At 40.5% G+C, this 19,883-nt stretch overlaps 1 protein-coding gene across 4 annotated transcripts in view; it reads right to left on the bottom strand.

Moving 5' to 3' along the window:
* LOC309552023 (uncharacterized protein) overlaps window positions 1–19,883 on the bottom strand; it is a 472,505-nt gene that overhangs the window by 225,341 nt on the left and 227,281 nt on the right. For all 4 annotated transcript variants that reach the window (XM_082252767.1, XM_082252768.1, XM_082252770.1 and 1 more), the window contains 2 exons: window positions 9,311–9,511; window positions 2,581–2,681 (listed from right to left, as the gene is read on the bottom strand). In XM_082252767.1, coding sequence (XP_082108893.1) covers window positions 2,581–2,681; window positions 9,311–9,511 — 302 coding nt within the window. The remainder of the gene's footprint in view (window positions 1–2,580; window positions 2,682–9,310; window positions 9,512–19,883) is intronic.

The following is a 19,883-nucleotide window of genomic DNA, read 5'->3' as shown; positions in this document are numbered from 1 at the left end:
GCAGCAGCAGCAGCACTTTCCCTGCTCTCACTAACACACTGCTTCAGAAATGATCTAAGATGGATGCTGTCCTTGCTTATTTATAGGAGGTGGGAGGGTGTGGGAGGGAGGTATGCTGATTGGCCTGGAATGTGTCTGCCGACTGTGAGGTTCAGGGTCAAAGTTTGCCTCAATGATGATGTATAGGAGGCGGACCGAACATGGCATATGTTCGCCCACGGAGGCGAACGCGAACATGCGAAGTTCGCCAGGAACTGTTCGCCGGCGAACAGTTGGGGACATCTCTACTCCCTAATACCAAAGATGAGGAATTTCTTACTCCCACTGATGCCAAGTCATTTTCTACTCCCACTGGCCCCAGTCTGTCTCTCCCCCCCCCCCCTCCCCCATTACAATTTGAACCTCTTGCAGTAACCCTCAGCATAGCAAGGGCTATTTTACATCCTGAAACTTCGCCCTCTATACAAATAAAAGGAGACATTCATACAATTATACTGTATGTTTCTTTTTCTCTGGCCAGCCGCAGGATGATCTTGTGGCCCCTAAAGTTTAGCATACGAGCTAGCAATGACCTTAGTTGGTTTCCAGGGGACAAGGGTCTGGGTGGTGTACGATGAGCCCTCTCTGCTGTGAATAGAGGGGTAAAGACCTCCTTGCCAAACAGCTCCAGTAGCCACTGCTCAACAAATGCAGTGGGGTCACAGCCCTCTACTTTCTCAGGCAAGCCCACAATGTGCACGTTATTGCAGTGGAGATGAATTTCTATGTCATCCTCCATTTCATTGCCAGCTGCCACCTGTTGAACGGCCATTTCGGGCAAGGGGGTCAACTAGATCACTAATTCTGCCCTCAACCGCAGGAATGTATTCCCTTATCTTTTGAAGGTTTTGGCAAAGGAGAGACACCTCCTCCCGCAGTCCGCCAAAGGTCATCCACGGACGCAGTGCATTTCTGCACAGCCTGCATTATTTCCCCTCGGGTGGGTTGGGAAGAGTCATCCTTGCCCCCATATTTAGGATCTTTAGCCATGTCGTGCATGCCCCCTGATATTTCATCTGCCTCAGACATAGGGGCCCCAGCAGGGTTTACAGTGTCCTGGTCAGAGGGAGACACATAGTCTTCCACAGTAGACTGACCAGCCACAACTGACAGTTTCTGAGTGCAGTAAAGCATATCCCATGGAGGCTCCTTGCCCATTTGCTTGGGAGGTTTAGGAGTGTTACCCACACTGCCCTTTGGCTTGTCCCCACCACGATGTGGCTGCTGTTGCTGCCAAGGTTGCGGCATCTTCTCGGTCCCTGCGGATCATCATATGGGTGGCAAGCAGCAGGAGACACTGCCCCGGGCCTCCTGAGATGCTGAATAACAGGCTGGGGTGATGTGGAGACATTCGGTAGTGGAGGAAAGGATCGTAGTGGGAGAACAGCAGGAGCCCCCTTGAGATACATCCATGTACATGCCTGTGCAGGTCACGCCCCCCCCCCCCCCCCCCATTAAGTTTTAAGGACAGTAAACAGTTCTTTGTTTAGAAAGTTTGGAGAACCCTGGTTTAGACACAGTTTAAACCTGATCTTTGTTTAAACTGTACCTTATTTTGCCAAGACTCCAGCAATTTAGATATAAATGAAATGTTGTAAAAGTTCAGCTCTACCATATTTAATAATATTTGTTGGTTTTCAAACCCTTTGAATATATAGCGGTTGATTTACTAAAGGCTACTAGACTGTGTACTTTGAAAGAGCAGATGCACTAATTTACCCCAGAGCCTAGTGATTGTGGTGAAGATCTGCTGATTTCAATCACCCAATCATGTGCAAACAAACATGCTGTTTTTATTTTAAATCTTTGCATTTGATTGGGTATTCTTTAGAGAGTTAAGCCTACCACATTAACTAAGCTCTGGGAAAAATTAGTGCAACTAACTGCACTTGCAAAGTGCACAGTCTAATTGCCTTTAGTAAATCAGCCATATATTCTTGCAGCACTTGACTCAAGCTACAAGTTACTGCTCTGATTTCTTCTTATAGGAAATGATGCTTGGGCTAAGTATGCATTGACAGAACTTATGCCATCATCACCTAGTATTAAAGGACAAGCATATATTTTTTAATTATGTTTTGCATTTAATATAATAAAAAACTTGGCCTCTTTCAAAAGAGGTGGAATTTGTAGGAATGAAGGATATATTAAATGTCAGTTTCTGAGTTTGTAGGATGCAGAATAAACAGTTAATTAAACAGTCCATTTAACTTAAATAGTAAACTAACAAAGCATTAACATGACATCTCTTTTCAAACACCTGCTGGAGGCCACGAGACTTGTCTGAATGCAGCTTTTAGATTGGAGCAGAAAGGAGACACTGGCTAATTATTCTTAGTTTATTATAAGCAAAAACATTAGTGTACAAAGAAATTAAAATGTACTGTACATTATTTAGATACCTATCCTGATTTACATAGCAGGAAAATAATTAGATGAGAAATATGATTCTCTTTTGTTAAATCATTAACAGGTATACTATAACCCTAAATCAATGTACTGCATCAAGTAGAATGCTATTGTTTCATGCATGTGACTTACTGTTGTGGAGGTATGCTGCTGATCATTTTCCCACTTGGATGAATATGTATCTGAGGTATCAGCTGCATTCTGGAATCCAGATGTTGGGGGACTGGGAGGTCCTGGCAAGAAAGTTGACCATGGGCAAGGTGAATCAACTTAGTAATACCAGAAAAAGGTTACATATTATATTCCTTGATATAAATTGTTATACTTAAATTAGGATAGGAATAGGATCCCCCCCAAAAAATCATGTAAGTCAGTTCAGCAATTCAAAATTCAATTCAAGTATGTTAAAGTGCAATGTATACCATCAGTGCCACCTGTGAATTAGTGCTATACATAAATACTCAAAATGTGATACAAATTCAGTGTCAGTGTGACACACATCCAAACCAGCTGCCGCTGTACGCCTAAGGGTCCTTTCACACGGGCATTGCGCCCGGCGGTCTCCGTTATGCTCAGCGGGGTTCGATCCGCCAATCCCCACTGAGCAGGTGGATGACAGTTCCGTCTCTGCTCTGTGTGCAGAGACAAACCTGTCAGATTCTTCTCTATGGGAGATTGGATGAAAACGGAACACCTGTCCGTTTTCATCCAATCCTATCCGATCTGATCCTCCAGATGGATGGGAAATCGGGTTTCCATCCGTTTGGATTTCACAGGACAGGTTCGGAAAGCAGCGGGTGTCAGCAGACAAGTCATCGCTGACATCCGCTAGTCCATAGGGGTGAATGGAGCATCCGATCAAGTCCGTCTGAAAAACTGACAGGCGGACCTAACTGGAAAGCCCGTGTGAAAGGGGCCTAATAGTGATTTCACCACACTACAAAATAACAAAGTAAATTATATGGTGCAGCGCCACTGAATTCATTACACACCTACATCTCTTACAAATAAAAATCTTTCAAAATAACTACAAAAACAGAAAAAGACTCCTTTGTGTAATATATAAATTATTATCCACCGCCGTGTTTATCTCAATTCTTCATAGAAAGGATGAAATAAATAATGCCACTGCCACCAGGTTAATTGTGTCCTCGCCTCACTTCTGCAAATTACAGGCTTTACAACTCCCACCAATCCGTCTATAATGGATGTCTTTCTCCTGTTTGCTGGATCTAATGCTCCCAACTGTTTCAGTACTCCTTAAGCGAACCACATGAGATACAAATACAACTCATAGTGTTCTCTGTAAAATAAACTTTATTAAAATGCCCCAATTAAAAGCACTCACAAGATAAAAATCAAATAAACAGTGTTTTTTTGTGACACATCAGAGGGCTCACAACATCATTCATCTGTTGGAGGCTATCTGACGTCACAACCGGGGCTCCTCCCTCCTATGCGTGTATTGCCGTACAATTGGCTTCTTCAGTAGGATGGAGCAGCCCACTGACCACAACCCTTATACAGATTCCCATTGTCACAACTGAGCATCTCCCGATGGTCTACAGCTTATGTGTACCCGCCCTCCTTGTCCAGGCAAACTTTCATAGTTAAGACTACTCTCACAAACCCCATCTTACACACAACAATAACCTCGTAACTACTCTGTAACCTCCTGGATACATACTCAGATACAGTCTAAAATGTTACAACAATATAACAATGCACAGTTTTAACCCTAGGAGTTCTGCCTTTTTGTTTGCTCCTAAAGCACTCAGATACTCCTCATCAACTTCATATCATACATATATTATAGAAACTCAACGATGCAAAGGATTAACCCTTTAGAATCCTACCCTACTTTGTGCTCCTAGGAATAATCAAAGTATATCTCACATATCTCCCTATTATTTATTAAATATATCACTCTATAACCTCACACAAATTCTAGGACCCCCATATCCATCTACACTGTTAAAAATATTCTCTATCTATGTATGTTTATTTCTTATTAACTATTACCGATGAAACAATTCAAATCAAAATCCACATTGAGACCTCTAGGCGCTAATACCTGGGTCTTTTAAATCCATAGGGATTCTCGCTGGCTCAAATACCATATAAAATTACCTCCCCTCCAATGGTTAATACCTTTCTCTACACCCCAAAATATTAAACGTTTAGGATTTCTGTCATGGAACTCCACGAAGTGTTTAGAAACACTGTGATCCTTTTTTAATGTTATTAATATGTCTTTGCATCTGGACAAGTAATGGTCTAGAGGTGTGACCAACATATTGAATCTTACACGGACATTCAAGCATGTATACCACCCCTTCTGGCGAACAAGTTATCAATTCTTTTATCTTATGGTTTATCTTATGGCTATTTCCTGTGGCTGTCGCTACAAAATATTTATATCTTTAGTTGTCCTACATGGCAGACATCTTCCAGAAGAATAGAACCCTCTGATTGATGGAGTAAGGGAACTGGTCTTATTAATGGGGGGATCCATTCCAAGATCCCAGGTTCTAATCTCTGCCTCAAATCAGGGGCTTTTTTGTATACTAATTTAGTTCAGGGTGGTAATACTCCCCCCAATACCCTATCTTTAAATAATATATCCCAATGCCTTCTGAAGATTTTTTCCACCTTTCTTATTTTGTACTTTAAAATCTAGTAGGATCCTAAAATTGTCTTTCTTTCTGCCAGCACCTCCTGCTCCTTCTTTGTTTTTTTATTAAGTCACTCCTCTGCCTATTTTTTACTGTATCCATTTCTTTCTTTATGTAGGTACTTTCATAACCTTTTTGTATAAATTGATTTTAAAATAAAGCTGCTTGCGCTGTAAAAATCACTCTTTATGGTGCAGTTTCGCCTAAAACGCACAAACTGCCTGGGATATTTATGATGGTTTATGATGGCAACTGTCTATAACTATATACCCATTTCTATCTGTGGGCTCACAATAATTCATGGTCAAAATCCTCCCTCCTTCCAAAAAAATCCCTAAATCCAAAAACACCATAGCCTGCTTATCATATTTCGATGATAAGATAATATTTTTATAGTTCAATTTCAACCTGTCCATGAAGAAATTTTTATACAAAAATCCCCTAATTTGAGGCAGAGATTAGCATCTGCGAAAACTTGGAACCCCCCAATAATTAGACCAATTCCCTTACTCCATCACTTAGAGGGTTTTATTCTTGTGGGGTCCAATTCTTGTGGAAGATGTCGGTCATGTAGGACAAATAAAGATAGTAATATAAAATCAAATATTAGTAATATTAAAAGAAGAAAAGATTTTGTAGCGACAGCCACAGGGAATAGCCACAAACTAAAAGAATTCAAAACTTGTTCATCTGAAGTGGTGGTATACATGCTTGAATGTCCGTGTAAGTTCAATATGTTGGTCGCACCTCTAGACCATTACTTGTCTGGCTTTGGGAACATATATTAATAACATTAAAAAAGGATCACAGTGTTTCTAAACACTTCCTGAAGTTCCATGACAGGAATCCTAAATGTTTAATATTTTGGGGTGTAGAGAAAGTTAATCACCATTGGAGGGACAGGAAATTCTTTACGGTATTTGAGCCAGCGAGAATCCCTATGGATTTATGAGACCCAGGTATTAGCGCCTAGAGGTCTTAATGTGGATTTTGAGTTGAATTGTTTCATCAGTAACACTTAATAAGAAATTGAGATACATAAATAGAGAATATTTTTAACATTGTAGATGGATATGGGGGTCCTAGAATTTGTGTGAGGTTATAGAGTAATATATTTAATAAATAATAGGGGGTCATGTGAAATATACTTTGATTATTCCTAGGAGCAGGAAGTAGGATAGGATTCTAAAGGGTTAATCCTTTGCATCATTGAGTTGCTATAATATATGTATGATATGAAGTTGATTAGGAGTAGGGATGATCGACCGGTTCAGGTCGACCATCGGTTCGACCCGAAAATTGACTGTTCGAGGTTCGGCCGAATTCCGAACTTTTTGCTGAAAAAGTTCGGAATTCAGCAACCAGAATCGACCAAAATGCAACGGGACAGGAAATGGGCTTTAAAAGCCCGTGATTGGACCAGAACCATCAGTAAAAGCCAATTGAGGGGGCAGGAGAATGCTAGGAATGTGATTGGAGTGACTAGGGGGTCCAGAGGCCAATCATTAGTGAATACACCCCCCAATATATGAGATAGCCCCGCCAAATTCCTAGCATTGTAATACAGGGACGTGGAAGAGAGTGGAAGCAGTTCTGTTACTTCTGCTTCAAAGTGTCATTTAGCAATTATTAGTGTGAGGAAAGGGATATCTAGTGTAGTTAGGGTACTATTTTCCACTATAGTTAGCTTTAATAATCTAGTTTCTGTAGGGAAAGTGTTAAGTGTAAGGGGACCGTAGTGTAGTGTAGGGTTAACTGACTCTGACTGCTATGGCAGGGTGACAAAACCCTTCCATGTCAGGGTGACCGCTATAGAGAAAAGATTGTTTCTCTTAGGTCACTTATAGAACAGCGATATGGCTTCGCCCATGTCACCCTGCTTTTTGCTGCAGGCGTTTATAGGGCTTTTTTGAGGACATGTTTGGAGTCAGGCATGACATCTGAACTTCTGTGTAGGGGTATATATACACACACACGTATGTATATATACACATACACATATATAGATGTGAAAGTAGCAGAACACTATGCTTGCGCTAATGAAATAATTAACAGGCATATGTCTCCGCTCCTATCACACCTATATGTGTGTATGTGTATAAATACATATAAGTGTGTGTAAATATATATACCCCTATACAGAAGTTCAGATGTTTTGCCTGCCTCCAAAGACCCCAAAAAAATGCCCCAAAAAAAAACGCCTGCTGCAAAAACACACCCGGGCCTGTGTTTTTTGGTCTAGTTTACATAGTGGCTAGGGAGAGGTGGGGGGGGGGGGGGTGAAAAAAGGCAGTAGAATTAAAGTTTTGCTACCCCTCTGACCACCCCCTATCCAAATGATACAAAGTGAATAGAGGGGTTGTGCACATACCACAGCAAACATTATACCTGCTGTTGCATTCAGGGGGCCGTACCACCACTGAACATGACCCATTCAATTGACTGGACTCTACACTGCAATAGCATGCAACTGAATGCAATGCCCACAGTTGTGGCATGGTGGTATATGCTTGCAGGGTAATAACAAGCAAAATATCACCTCCCAACCACATGTCAAATGCCCCTGTATTTACTGTAGATCGCTTTTCAGAGGGATGGCAAGAGCTGCCAAAAGTACAAACAAGCCCTTGTTGAGATGCTGTTGATGGTTGCAGACAGCAAGGAGGTGACAAATTGCCTGTGTTATTATGATACATTAGTGTGTCATGGCACTCAGATTGAAACTTGCTGTTCTATTACAATATCACACAATTAAGAATGTTATTGTTGTAGGACCCCATGGTGTACATCGTGTGAATAGGTTAGATGTAAGTAGCTTAGGAAAATTTAGTTTGTCTCACAGGTAGCTAAGGTGAGCATGTCTGTGAGGTTCCAGGTCAGTCTGGAGGGCTCTGCAGGTTAGGGCTCTGTCGCCTCCCCCTGGTTCTGGAAATTTCCATAAACCTCTCGAAGATAGTGGGCGGAGGTACAGAGGCAGGGATCTGAATAATTATGGGAGTTTGACCATCCCGCAGGCAGGATTCTAAGATATGCCCATAAATATTGAAGAGCCTGGCCAGTGGGGGGTTGTTTCTGGTTGGAGTATGGAGTCCAAAACCGAGAATTGTGAGGCCTGGAGGGGAGCCTGGGTCTGGTGGGGTTCTGCCTCCAGGCAGGAGCTGAGGAAGGAAGGAAAGGAGCAGTTTGACCAGAGCGATCTTCCCCACTCTTCAGTTTCATCCAGGAGACTCCTTGCCTCTACCTACCACCCTTGGAGCCAACAAAGGGAACAACCAGCCAAATGCAATATTTAGGTAGCCTTTAAGAGGGACAGTGTTACAGCTTACCCTAACCCCTTGCTCTGGGATCTTTTCAATTTGCTATTTTCCACTAAAAGGGACACAGAGCTCCTACATACAGTTGGAACTATTCTATTTTCCACTAAGGAGACACAGAGCTACTGCATACAGTTGGGACTTTGCTATTTGTACTAAGGGGACATAGAGCTCCTGTAAGAAGATATTTTCTACTGATCCATTAAGGAATGACATTATTTCAGAGGAAGTAAAATCTAGGATTCATTTTGCTGCAAGTTGCACTTGCCCTCCAAGTTGTTGCTGAACTCAGTTTGGGCATCCTATAACCCCTTATCCCCATCCAAATTTATATTCCCTCAATAATAAAAACAAGCCCAAAGACTGCTTTTCTGTCTGCAGATGCAAGCTGGAAAATTCATGTTGCTTGGCCGTGCAGGATTAGGGGGACCCAAAGCCTAGCCACCCTCTAGGGGTAGCACTACATTAAATTTACAATATGTGTTTTTAAACATATATATTCCTATCTTGCCCTATCAGCACAGATTTTTCAATGAAATACGATTTATCTGAAACCTTGTAAAAATAAATGGATAGGTGCCTGCGCTTAGGAAAATGTACTGCCTCTATAATAATTAATAGGCTGCTGCTGATAAAAAAAAAGGGAACCTTTTTGAAAAGTTTATATGTGTATATCAGCGCTGCTCAAATATGTGCTAAATATTTGTATAAATAAAGTATACGAAAGGTGCCTAGTGTCTTAAAGTGCTATAAATCTCAATGTGCAAAATCAATATATGTGAATATATGCAATCTCCAACAGTATAATAAATAAATATATATATATGTGACCATTGAGCAATCTGAAACCATGGTTATAGGATTTCATCATACCTTTCTTAGAAAAAGCTAGGAACTCTTTTATTTTCCTGTGTGAGAGAATTACCAAGTTATCATCCCATTTGGTACTATTTTCTGCAGGGTAGTTGTCGTTTTCATGGTCTGTGTGATCTAACAGTGAAAGCCGTAAGTCTGCAAGTGATTCTTCAGGATCAGATAAACCAACAGTTAGGGATGCAGTATATTTGCAAATATCTGTAAAAAATATAAATGCTTTATTACTTGTTTGTCTTCCCATTAGCAACTGAATGTTTTATCACATTGATTTCACCTTTACTTTAATGAATGTTGTAGAAAACCACAATGTTAAATTCGACTTGAACTCAAAAAGTGTGGATTTACTATCTTCTAAGGAACATTTAGAAATGTTTATTGTATTCTAGGAGTACACTAAAAAATCTACATTTGTCTTTGCCTACAGCCTCATAGGAGAGTGGGATCAGACACGGTAAAACCCTAACTGCTAGCCACGTGGGCTTTGGATTTATCCTTTGGATCTGTGCTTTCTGAACCTCTTCTGCTGCTTTGTGTTTATTCATCATTAGTCATCAGACCGCCAGCCATCAGTGGGGCAGTTCTGACATGAAGAAAGAGCCCTGCTACCTCCACACAGAGACACAAGGGCTGACTCATTACTGCTATTGCAAAGCGCCAGTTGGCAACTGTCAAAGTAGACATTACTCTGCATTTATGAAGTTGTGGAAGACTGTCCAGAATAATGTCAACATTGTGATTCTGGATTTACAATGACATTTTTGCCTGGCCCTATTGCTGGTGCTGCATGCTGCCCATAGCAATTACAAGGGGCTTTCAGTATTACATTATTTTTTAGTAAAAGCTTGATTAGCTTGTATTTGTATACCATGGTAGCAATACTGTACAATTAGTGATTTGTACTGCATATAGAACCAATTTACAAAGGCAAGCAATGCCAACACCTATAATTGAGGACTTTTAAAAATTGTATTCACATTTCATTTTATTTTCCATTTCTCACATAATGGAGAATAAGATAAATATTTAAAGTAAAACTAAAGGCAGCATGCTCATTTTAGTAAACTCCTATATAAACACCTCAAAGTTCAACATGATAATAAATATAACAAATGAGATTATGATTTTCCTATCATATAGATGAAATTGGGGTCTCTAATCCCTCCCCCCCAACCCCCAACACCACCAATCCTCCTCTGCTTGATAATGCTAATGATGAATTCCGCAGAGCTAGCATGTCATTTATTTTCACTATGCTAGCATCTGTTTCTCCCAATATATATAATTATAATCATGCATTTACAGCTTAAAAATATATGAACTTTCTGCAATCACTAATGATTTTAATATGTATTTTATAATATGAATCACAAGCCAGCTCACAACAATTATACATCACTCACATTTTTGTAAATATTTTATATCTTTTCATGTGACAATACTGAAGAAATGACACTTTGCTACAATGTAAAGTAGTGAGTGTACAGCTTGTATAACAGTGTAAGTTTGCTGTCCCCTCAAAATAACTCAACACACAGCCATTAATGTCTAAACCGCTGGCAACAAATGTGAGTACACCCCTAAATGAAAATCTCCAAATTGGTCCCAATTAGCCATTTTCCCTCCCTGGTGTCAAGTGACTCGTTAGTGTTATAAGGTCTCAGATGTAAATGGAGAGCAGGTGTGTTAAATTTGGTGTTATCGCTCTCACTCATAAATATGGCCTAGGCTATAAGAAGAGTGCCAAGACCCTGAAATTAAGCTGCAGCACAGTGGCCAAGACCATACAGCGGTTTAACAGGATAGGTTTCACTCAGAACAGGCCTCACCATGGTCGACCAAAGAAGTTGAGTGCACGTGTTCAGCGTCATATATAGGGGTCGTCTTTGGGAAATAGACGTATAAGTGCTGCCAGCATTGCTGCAGAGGTTGAAGGGGTGGAGGGTCAGCCTGTCAGTGCTCAGACAATACGCCGCACACTGCATCAAATTGGTCTGCATGGCTGTCTTCCCAGAAGGAAGCCTCTTCTAAAGATGATGCATAAGAAAGCCCGCAAACAGTTTGCTGAAGACAAGCAGACTAAGGACATGGATTACTGGAACTATGTCCGTTGGTCTGATGAGACCAAGAGAAACTTATTTGGTTTAGATGGTGTCAAGCATGTGTGGCGGTAACCAGGTGAGGAATACAAAGACAAGTGTGTCTTGCCTACAGTCAAGCAAGGTGGTGGGAATGTCATGGTCTGGTGCTGCATGAGTGCTGCCAGAACTGGGGAGCTACAGTTCATAGAGGGAACCATGGATGCCAACATGTACTGTGACATACTGAAGCAGAGTATGATCTCCCTTCAGAGACTGAGCTGCAGGGCAGTATTCCAACATGACTCCAAACACACCTCCAAGATGACCACTGCCTTGCTAAAGAAGCTGAGGGTAAAGGCGATAGACTGGCCAAGCCTGTCTCCAGACCTAAACCCTATTGCGCATCTGTGGGGCATCCTCAAAGGGAAGGTGGAGGAGCGCAAGGTCTCTAACATCCATCAGCTCCGTGATGTTGTCAAGGAAGAGTGGAAGAGGACTCCAGTGGCAACCTGTGAAGCTCTGGTATACTCCATGCCCAGGAGGGTTAACGCAGTGCTGGAAAATAATGATGGCCACACAAAATATTGACACTTTAGGCCCAATTTTGACATTTTCACTTAGGGGTGTACTCACATTTGTTGCCAGCAGTTTAGACAATAATGGCTGTGTGTTGAGTTATTTTGAGGGGACAGCAAATTTACACTGTTACACTGTTATACAAGCTATACACTAGAAACTGGCCGAAATTCAGCCTGTATGTACTGGAGTCGGTCAAAGAGGCATAACCAAAAAGGTTTGTCAATCAGCTCCCAATCAGCACTCTTAGCCAATGGCTAAGAGCACTGACCGGAGTGTTCTGGCAGAGAGGATCCCTTGTCAAAACACAATAGAACAGCAGGGGAGATCGCTGTACTAACATCGGATTGTTAGTACAGCAGCTTCTTCTAAACTGTCAGTTTTTTTTTGTTCAGCCCTGTTGGCTTAAACAAAAAACTACTAGTGTAGTAGACATAAGATCTATTCATTGAGTTAGGAGAAAAAAATGTTTTTCGTAGTTTCAAAAATTTTACCAACAAGTGATTTCTCTCCTTCTCTGATGTGCACTGATGAGGCTGCACTGATAGGCTGCATTTATGGGCACTAATGATGTGGCACTGATGGGCACTTATAGACAACACCTATGGGCACTGATAGGCAGCACTGGTAGTCACTGATGGGCACTGATAGGTAGCACTGATGAGCCATGATAGGCAGCACTAATAGGCACAGATGGGGCTGCACTGATAATCATGGCACTGATGATTAGTGTAAATGTCTCCTATCAGAATTGACGGTTACCGGCTCTCCTCTCCTTATGCTGTGACAATGAGTAAGGAAAGGAATGACGAAAATTGTAAATTGCAAATTTGTAAACTGTAAATGGCCCTTTACCCCAATCTGTGATCAACGGTACCAAATGAATCACTGCTGATAAATGACACATTTTTGGCATCCAGAATGATGTAATTGAGCATTATTTGGTCTTAGACTTCAATGGGAATAATGTTCTGTTAATTGGTTTCAATGGTGGCTAATTTGAACACAGATGCACCAAAAATAGTTGCCAATCACTTGGAAAAACAGTTACATGATCTGTTAAGTCATCTGACAAACTCTATACCAATCACGGAGTTTGTTTTACTCTGCCAATGAGAGAAATGTTGTAAAAGTGTTTGTCAAAAGAAGTCATTTTGTAAACACAACACAAGTCAAGGCATGCAAGAGATCTACTTCAAAAGTCAACATTTTTTCAGCAAAAGCTGAGGATCAACAAACATACATATGCCATTGTAACAAGTTTACAAATGTTTGGGGCATAACATTGAGCCAAAATTTGGGTCCTCATTAAGAAGAGCAGAAACAAATGTATAGGTGTTACCTTAAAGCGTTTGTTACCCTACAAAAAAAAAAATGGATCCTATTCCTTTAAAGCATGTGATGCAGCACAGTGCTTGTGCTTTGTCATTTGGCCCTTTCTATTACCTGAAATACCTGGCTGATCCTGCCTGGTTCTGCCCTCCCCCTGTAAACTGATTATGGTTTATCATGGCTGCTGAGCCCTGACACTGTGGTTTGTTTACATGCCTCCAGCATTCGCAGCTCTCCTCTGTCCTCCTCTCCCCCCTCCCCTCCCTGCCTGCCAGCTAGTGATTGTGCCCACTCCTCCCCTCCTGCTGCAAAAATTACTTTCACATTTTCTTATAATCCTCTCTGTTTCCTAATGATAGGGGCCCCTGTGTGTGTGATATATAAAAAAAATGACATCTATACCTTATTTCAGAGCACCGCTCACATGAACGGCCACCTCTCCTCCTCCCCTCCCGACTGATGTCAGTGGGGGATTCTCGACCCCTCTCACTGTAGCTGTCAGATCGAGAGAGGGGAGATGTGGCCAGTCATACGAATGCCACTCTGGAATAAGGTATAGATGGCATTTTTTTTATAAAGCATACACACAGGGGCACCTAGCATTAGGAAACAGAGAGGATTTAATGAAGAGGACATAGGACTTAACAACCACTTTAAGTAAAGTTAATATACAATAAATTCTCCAACCTAAAAGCGGAATGGCAATATTTTATTGCTATGACAATATCAACAGTGCTTTAAAGAGGTAGAAATAAAATAGATGAGTAAATCAATTCTCAAAGACAAGATCAACTGTGGATATAGGATTGTATATATGGAGGGTGTGTGTGTGTGGGGGGGGGGGGTGTGTTTTTTTTTTTTTTCTATGTTGGTAGGCCTTTTTTCAACCCGATTACCTATGTAACTATGTAACAAGACTAAGGCCAGTTCTCTCAAAGTGGTAAAACAGAAACGTTTGGTGGACCACATGATATTTTACAGCAAAAGGTCTGTGCAGTTTTTATATTGGTATGACATCTAAAAAGTTTGCCCATAGTATGATGCATCACTGCTAGTCTAACCTATGCTTTTTCTTCTTTGTCCCACAGCCAATAAAAGCAGTTGTTTCAGAAGACTCAGACGCTTATGTACATGCACTGCAGAGGCTTGTGTTTGCCAATGGCTGTACATCAAGCCAAATACATATCAGGGTTTCCCTAAGCCTTCTCATCTGAACAAATAGCTTGTTCTTTTTCCTGGTCCATATCTTTGCAGCTCACAGTATCAGCACTGCTTTAAAGGGCTTCCCCATGACTTTTTAATCCCTTTTTTCTCCTGAATCCTAATCATCCTCATTCAACCTACTGCTGTAGCTCTAGCCAGGTCCCACAGTGATGTTGATGCTGCTTTTTCCTCGTTATCTTCTTCAGACATTTGAATTTTTATTCCTTTTCTTTTACTATCCAGCCAGCAACAGCAGCATTTGTTATTGAAAATGTGTCACAAAGTTCTCACTTCTCCTGACTTTTTTATGACTCCTATTTTTGTGGTTTAGAATGATTTGTCTTCTCTTCCAATACAATGCTGCAGCTTCTAAGCAGGGTTCATAAAGCTACCAAGTATCAGAATAGAGGTGGGGCATAGATAGCAAACCTTGCAATCGGTATCAATATTTGCTAGAGGGCTATGTTTTTCACATTTTTATACTTTTTTTGTTTTAGATAATATCTACTATACATTCAAATTTATACATAATGCCATATTTACGTAGGAGACTTTTAGGCAATTGCCCCACCTACTGTCTGTTTTTAATGAGGACAAAGCTGTCAATATGTACATTATGTGCCATAGCAGAAAAAGAGGGAGTATGTACTACTCTTGGTCCTGTCAGTGGAAGCGGATCAGAGATATGTATTACCTACTGAGGTGCCCCTGAATGGGTGCCAGGTTCAGGGGTTTTAAATTTATTATGTTGTTGATGTAAGGAACCTGTTACAGAAATGTCATTCAGGAGAGAGTAGAGGAGAATAAGGAACATAATTTAAGTTTTAGGCTTATGCTGTAGCTTGAGAATGTTTTTGAAAGACATGAGAAGTATCTAAGACAGTGAAATATTAATGGAGCGCAAAGGAAAGGATAGGGTACCCACTTATATTAAGGAAATGAGAAACTATGAGGAAGGGTCTTTTCAACATTATGGCTGCTAGTAGTTATTTACATTCAACTAGACATTCTGTATTGTTAAAGATGCTTTGTTGCTTGCCCAAGCACAGGAGAATCCTTTTATTGGTGGCCTGGGAGAGTAGCCAAAGTGCTGGGCTGCTAGTTTTTAATGTACCATTGACGTGGGGCCTGTGCAGTGCTGCTCAGGTAAGTGTACATGTACACACTCTGCTCCCACAATAACCACTGACGACCACAATGGGGCACACAATAACCAAAATAAAGGGAGCAGAGATACACCACAATAAAGGGGAGATACATTGACCACAAAAAAGGAGCTCATGCTGACCACGGTGAAGGGAGTCACATATCGACCACAACAAAAGGTGCACAGGCTGTGAGCATAACAAAGAGTGCACACACTGACCAACGTAATTAGTACAAGCATACCACCATAAAGGGGGCAAACCTACCATCACATAGCTGAACACACAGACTACCACGGGGCGGGGGGTTTATATACTGACCATTATGTGCAGGACGTCACACTTACCTCTGTATGCAAGGGGGGACACTCAGAGAGTACTGACTGCTGCATTCTATATGCTACAACATATGCTGCTATTACTTTAATGTAAAGGTGGCTTCTTTTATCTGTGATCTGGTTAAATGCACATTTGCACCTTTTTTTGCCAACGCAACCCTAAATCAAACAAAGTTAAATTGGCATAAAAAGCAGTCTACCAAAAATTAAACATTAGCAGACAAAATTGCTTAGCATTTACTTTTTCTTTCCAAATATATTTGTGCTTTTTTTCATAGTCCTGTTTTAGGTACTTCCCAAGTTCTGCAAAACATACTAAAAGCTGAACAGATGAATGATCACTCTGCAAAGCCTATTGCATTTAGTAATAAGCAGCTGGCCTCACATAAGGACAAGATGCTCCATCTATTCTTTAGTTTACAGGTACACAAGGTAACAGCCTATTCACATTGATGAGTAGTTGATATTAGTGCAGAAGGTAAAGGGAACACATAAACCACTCCTTCTAATGAGGGGCTTAAGCTGCACAGTCTGTCTTAAGCAACATCGAAACACAATAACTTCTACTGTTCTTTTGTCATCTTAACTGCTTTTTCATTAAATAGGAAGCTTTAATTTAAGGTGAACCACTTGTGGCCTATGAAGTGCCTAAGGAAACAATACCAATGAAGTGTAGGCACCTCACATTCTACATTTACAGTATGCTGAACACAGCCTATCCATATGGTCACTGTAAGTAAGGATCTAGTATCAAAGTGAAGCTAAATCAGAGAAGGGCAGAGAGGGGGTGTTTCTGCTAACACAATTAATAAAAATTATCTTGTGGTGCTCTAAATTCTGACTGTTATCAAACTTATCAGACTGCCTCGATGACTAGTAAAGGTGTTCCTTGGAAAGAAGGGGTTTGCATTTGGTAGAGTTTAGATATAAAGTAAGAGAAACATTTTCCCCAGTAACAAAGTTTAATAGGCAAGGCTTTTTGGTTTCATTCCACCAGATCCAGTGATTTTTCCCTCCAACAAGGTCCCAGTCATCTCCTCTTTATACTGCACATGTGTGCCATGGCTGTTTTCATGCTTAGAGGTATGGTGTACTCATAGCAGCCTCCAATTGGTCTCTTGTAATAAGGCTTACTAACAGTAAGGAATCAGGCTGAGCAGCCATATCAGAGATAATGTGACCTCTACCTCTGACTCTAAAGTTGATGAGTCAAATTATCAAATATATATATTTTTCATAAATAATCTTACACGGTTATAGTAATTTGAGATTGCATATTCAGATTGCTGTGTAAGCCTATTGTGACATTCTCTTTAAGGAATGTTACAATGTATTAAAAAAAAACACTTTGGAGAAGCAACTTTTAACTCACCACTAAGAGCAAATTCCAGAGTTCTGTTGTGCTGTGACTGTCACTCAGAATTAGTATAGCTCAGACAAAAAATTTGAAACAAGATATGGATATGCACTGATAAAACTCAACCAAGGAAAACCATAGCTATGAAACTTCTTGGGAATTTTCTAAAATCTTCTGGACCTAAAGCCAACTGCATGATTTACCACTGGTGTGTGCCTGTGAGTGTATATAAATAAATATACTTTTTTTTATACGTTGCTGGAAAGTTTAACCACCCTCAAAAATACTTGAAATCCAGGCTTAAGACATTACCATTTTGTACCCACCAATATTTATCATAAAAAATAAAAATAAATTAAAAACAAAATGAATTCAAAAACATTGAGTGAAACTGCTTATCACAAATATACAAAATGTATTGTACACACAAGGTAGGTAAAAACCATGGTCACATATTAAATACCTCCCACATATCCCAAGTTCTGCCCAAATAATCCCTGTATTAAAAATTGACATAATGTTAGACATGTATAATGTTACAGTACTCAGACCACACGGGCACACTGTAAGGAAAAAATTCTAAATATACTGTATCAGTGATAACACAAAAACGACTACATCTTCAATCCACAAGCGACTGGGTACAAGGCTCTATATTGTAGTATACCTCCTAAAAGCACAACTGACATACTAAATACGTCTCAAACATGCACATTTGCTGTAAACATAATAAATCCCAATACCTATAGATCCAGGTGTCTATCCGTAATCCTTTAAAGTTTAAATGCAGCAGTCTGCTAGAGTGGAACTCATTAGAGCAGGTAATGAGGTCGATTTTAATATTTGACCATGGTTTTTATTTACCTTGTGGGGGGCAAAAACCTGCATAATTTGTGATAAGATCATTTATATATACATATTTTCAATTTAGCTTAAAATGATGGATTATTATAAAAATAAAATTAAAAAGTTGATTATGATCATTCTCCTTAAAGTTCTATCTCGGATTAGGGTTCCTCTCACTTGGGTCTTCAGTCTGGATCTATCTGTCAGTTTTTCAGATGGATCCAGACAAAACCATATGTATGTCTAGGGGTTGGTAGATGTAAACAGATGTACATCTTATACCTGAGTCAATTTTGTCTAGAAAAATCCTTTTCCATTTTTATAGACATAAACAAATGTAAATGGATGCTATCTGTTTACATCCCTTCCAGTTACATCTGTCATTGTTAAGGCACTTCCTGTTATGGGGTGACAACTATCATCTAATTCTTCCTCTGTAATGTGAGACCATGATGACACACATTGCTTAGGCATGGTCCACTGTTGCTACTATCAGGAAACCTATCCAGCTAATGATGTGCAGTCAATGGTAAATAATAAAGAATACAGCACAGATGTGAAGGTTGGCAGAAGGAACCATTGAACGCAGTGAGGGATCAAGGAGATCAACACTGTTGAAAGTATTGGTTTCCCAGTGGACTTCAGCCAAGGATTTCTTGTGACAAGTGTGGCATCCTAGTGGGCAGAGTGGGGGGAAATGAAATAGGTTTGAAATGGTCTGGGATCAACAGATTTAGGAAAGGTCACGCAACATTTCATATATTTTTGGGAATATTTCCTTGGAAGACTGATAACACTAAAAACTCTTAAGAGACATAGCCGTGCACTGGAGCGATTGTGGCATAAAAACCAAATCCCAGCAAGCATTTACACTATATAAACCTGCCTTCTTAAAATACAATTCCTCCCTTCATGCTTACATGCCTACTTTGTCACTATCATTAATACCTTGTCATCCAGTTCTTGTCATCTCTTCTCTACGTTTAACTCTCTACTTTCTCCACCACCAACTACACCCAGTAACTTATTCACTGCTCACGAGATTGCCAATCACTTCAAAAACAAGATTGATGAAATTTGTGGGGGCATCTTGACTGCACAGAGATCTATCCCACTTAACATACCCTGTACAAAACCACCCTCAACACTTTCCACTTTTGAACTTGCTACTATCGAAGAGGCCGCTAGACTTTTCTCAGAAGCCCGCCTTATCACCTATCTGCTGGACCCTGTTCTCTCACAACTACTACAGTCACCCGCTTCTTCTATCCTATATTCCCTCTCTCACATCTTTAATCTCTCCCTCTCTACTGGTACCTAGCCCTCCCCTCTAAAACATGCCCTGATCACCCCCAATTTAAAAAGCCCTCACTGGGCCCCCACCATCCTGAACAACTTAAGACCCATCTCCTTGCTCCCGCTAACCTCTAAACTTTTAGAATGCTTAGTCTTCATCTGTCTGAGCTCCTACCCTACTGACAACAACCTTCTTGACCACTTACAGTCTGGCTTTCGCTTACTACACTCCACTGAAACTGCCCTACTAAAACCTCACTAATGATTTACTAACTGCTAAGACCAATGGCCAATACTCCATACTCACTCATACTACTAGACCTCTCTGCATTCTTTGATACTGTTAACCATGCCCTCTTCCTCATAAAACTCAACTCTCTTCAAGACTCTGCTCTCTCC

The sequence above is a fragment of the Pelophylax lessonae genome (assembly GCF_965119305.1).
Source record: "Pelophylax lessonae genome assembly, chromosome: 4".
NCBI lineage: Eukaryota > Metazoa > Chordata > Amphibia > Anura > Ranidae > Pelophylax > Pelophylax lessonae.
This window is presented reverse-complemented; position numbering and strand designations above follow the sequence as displayed.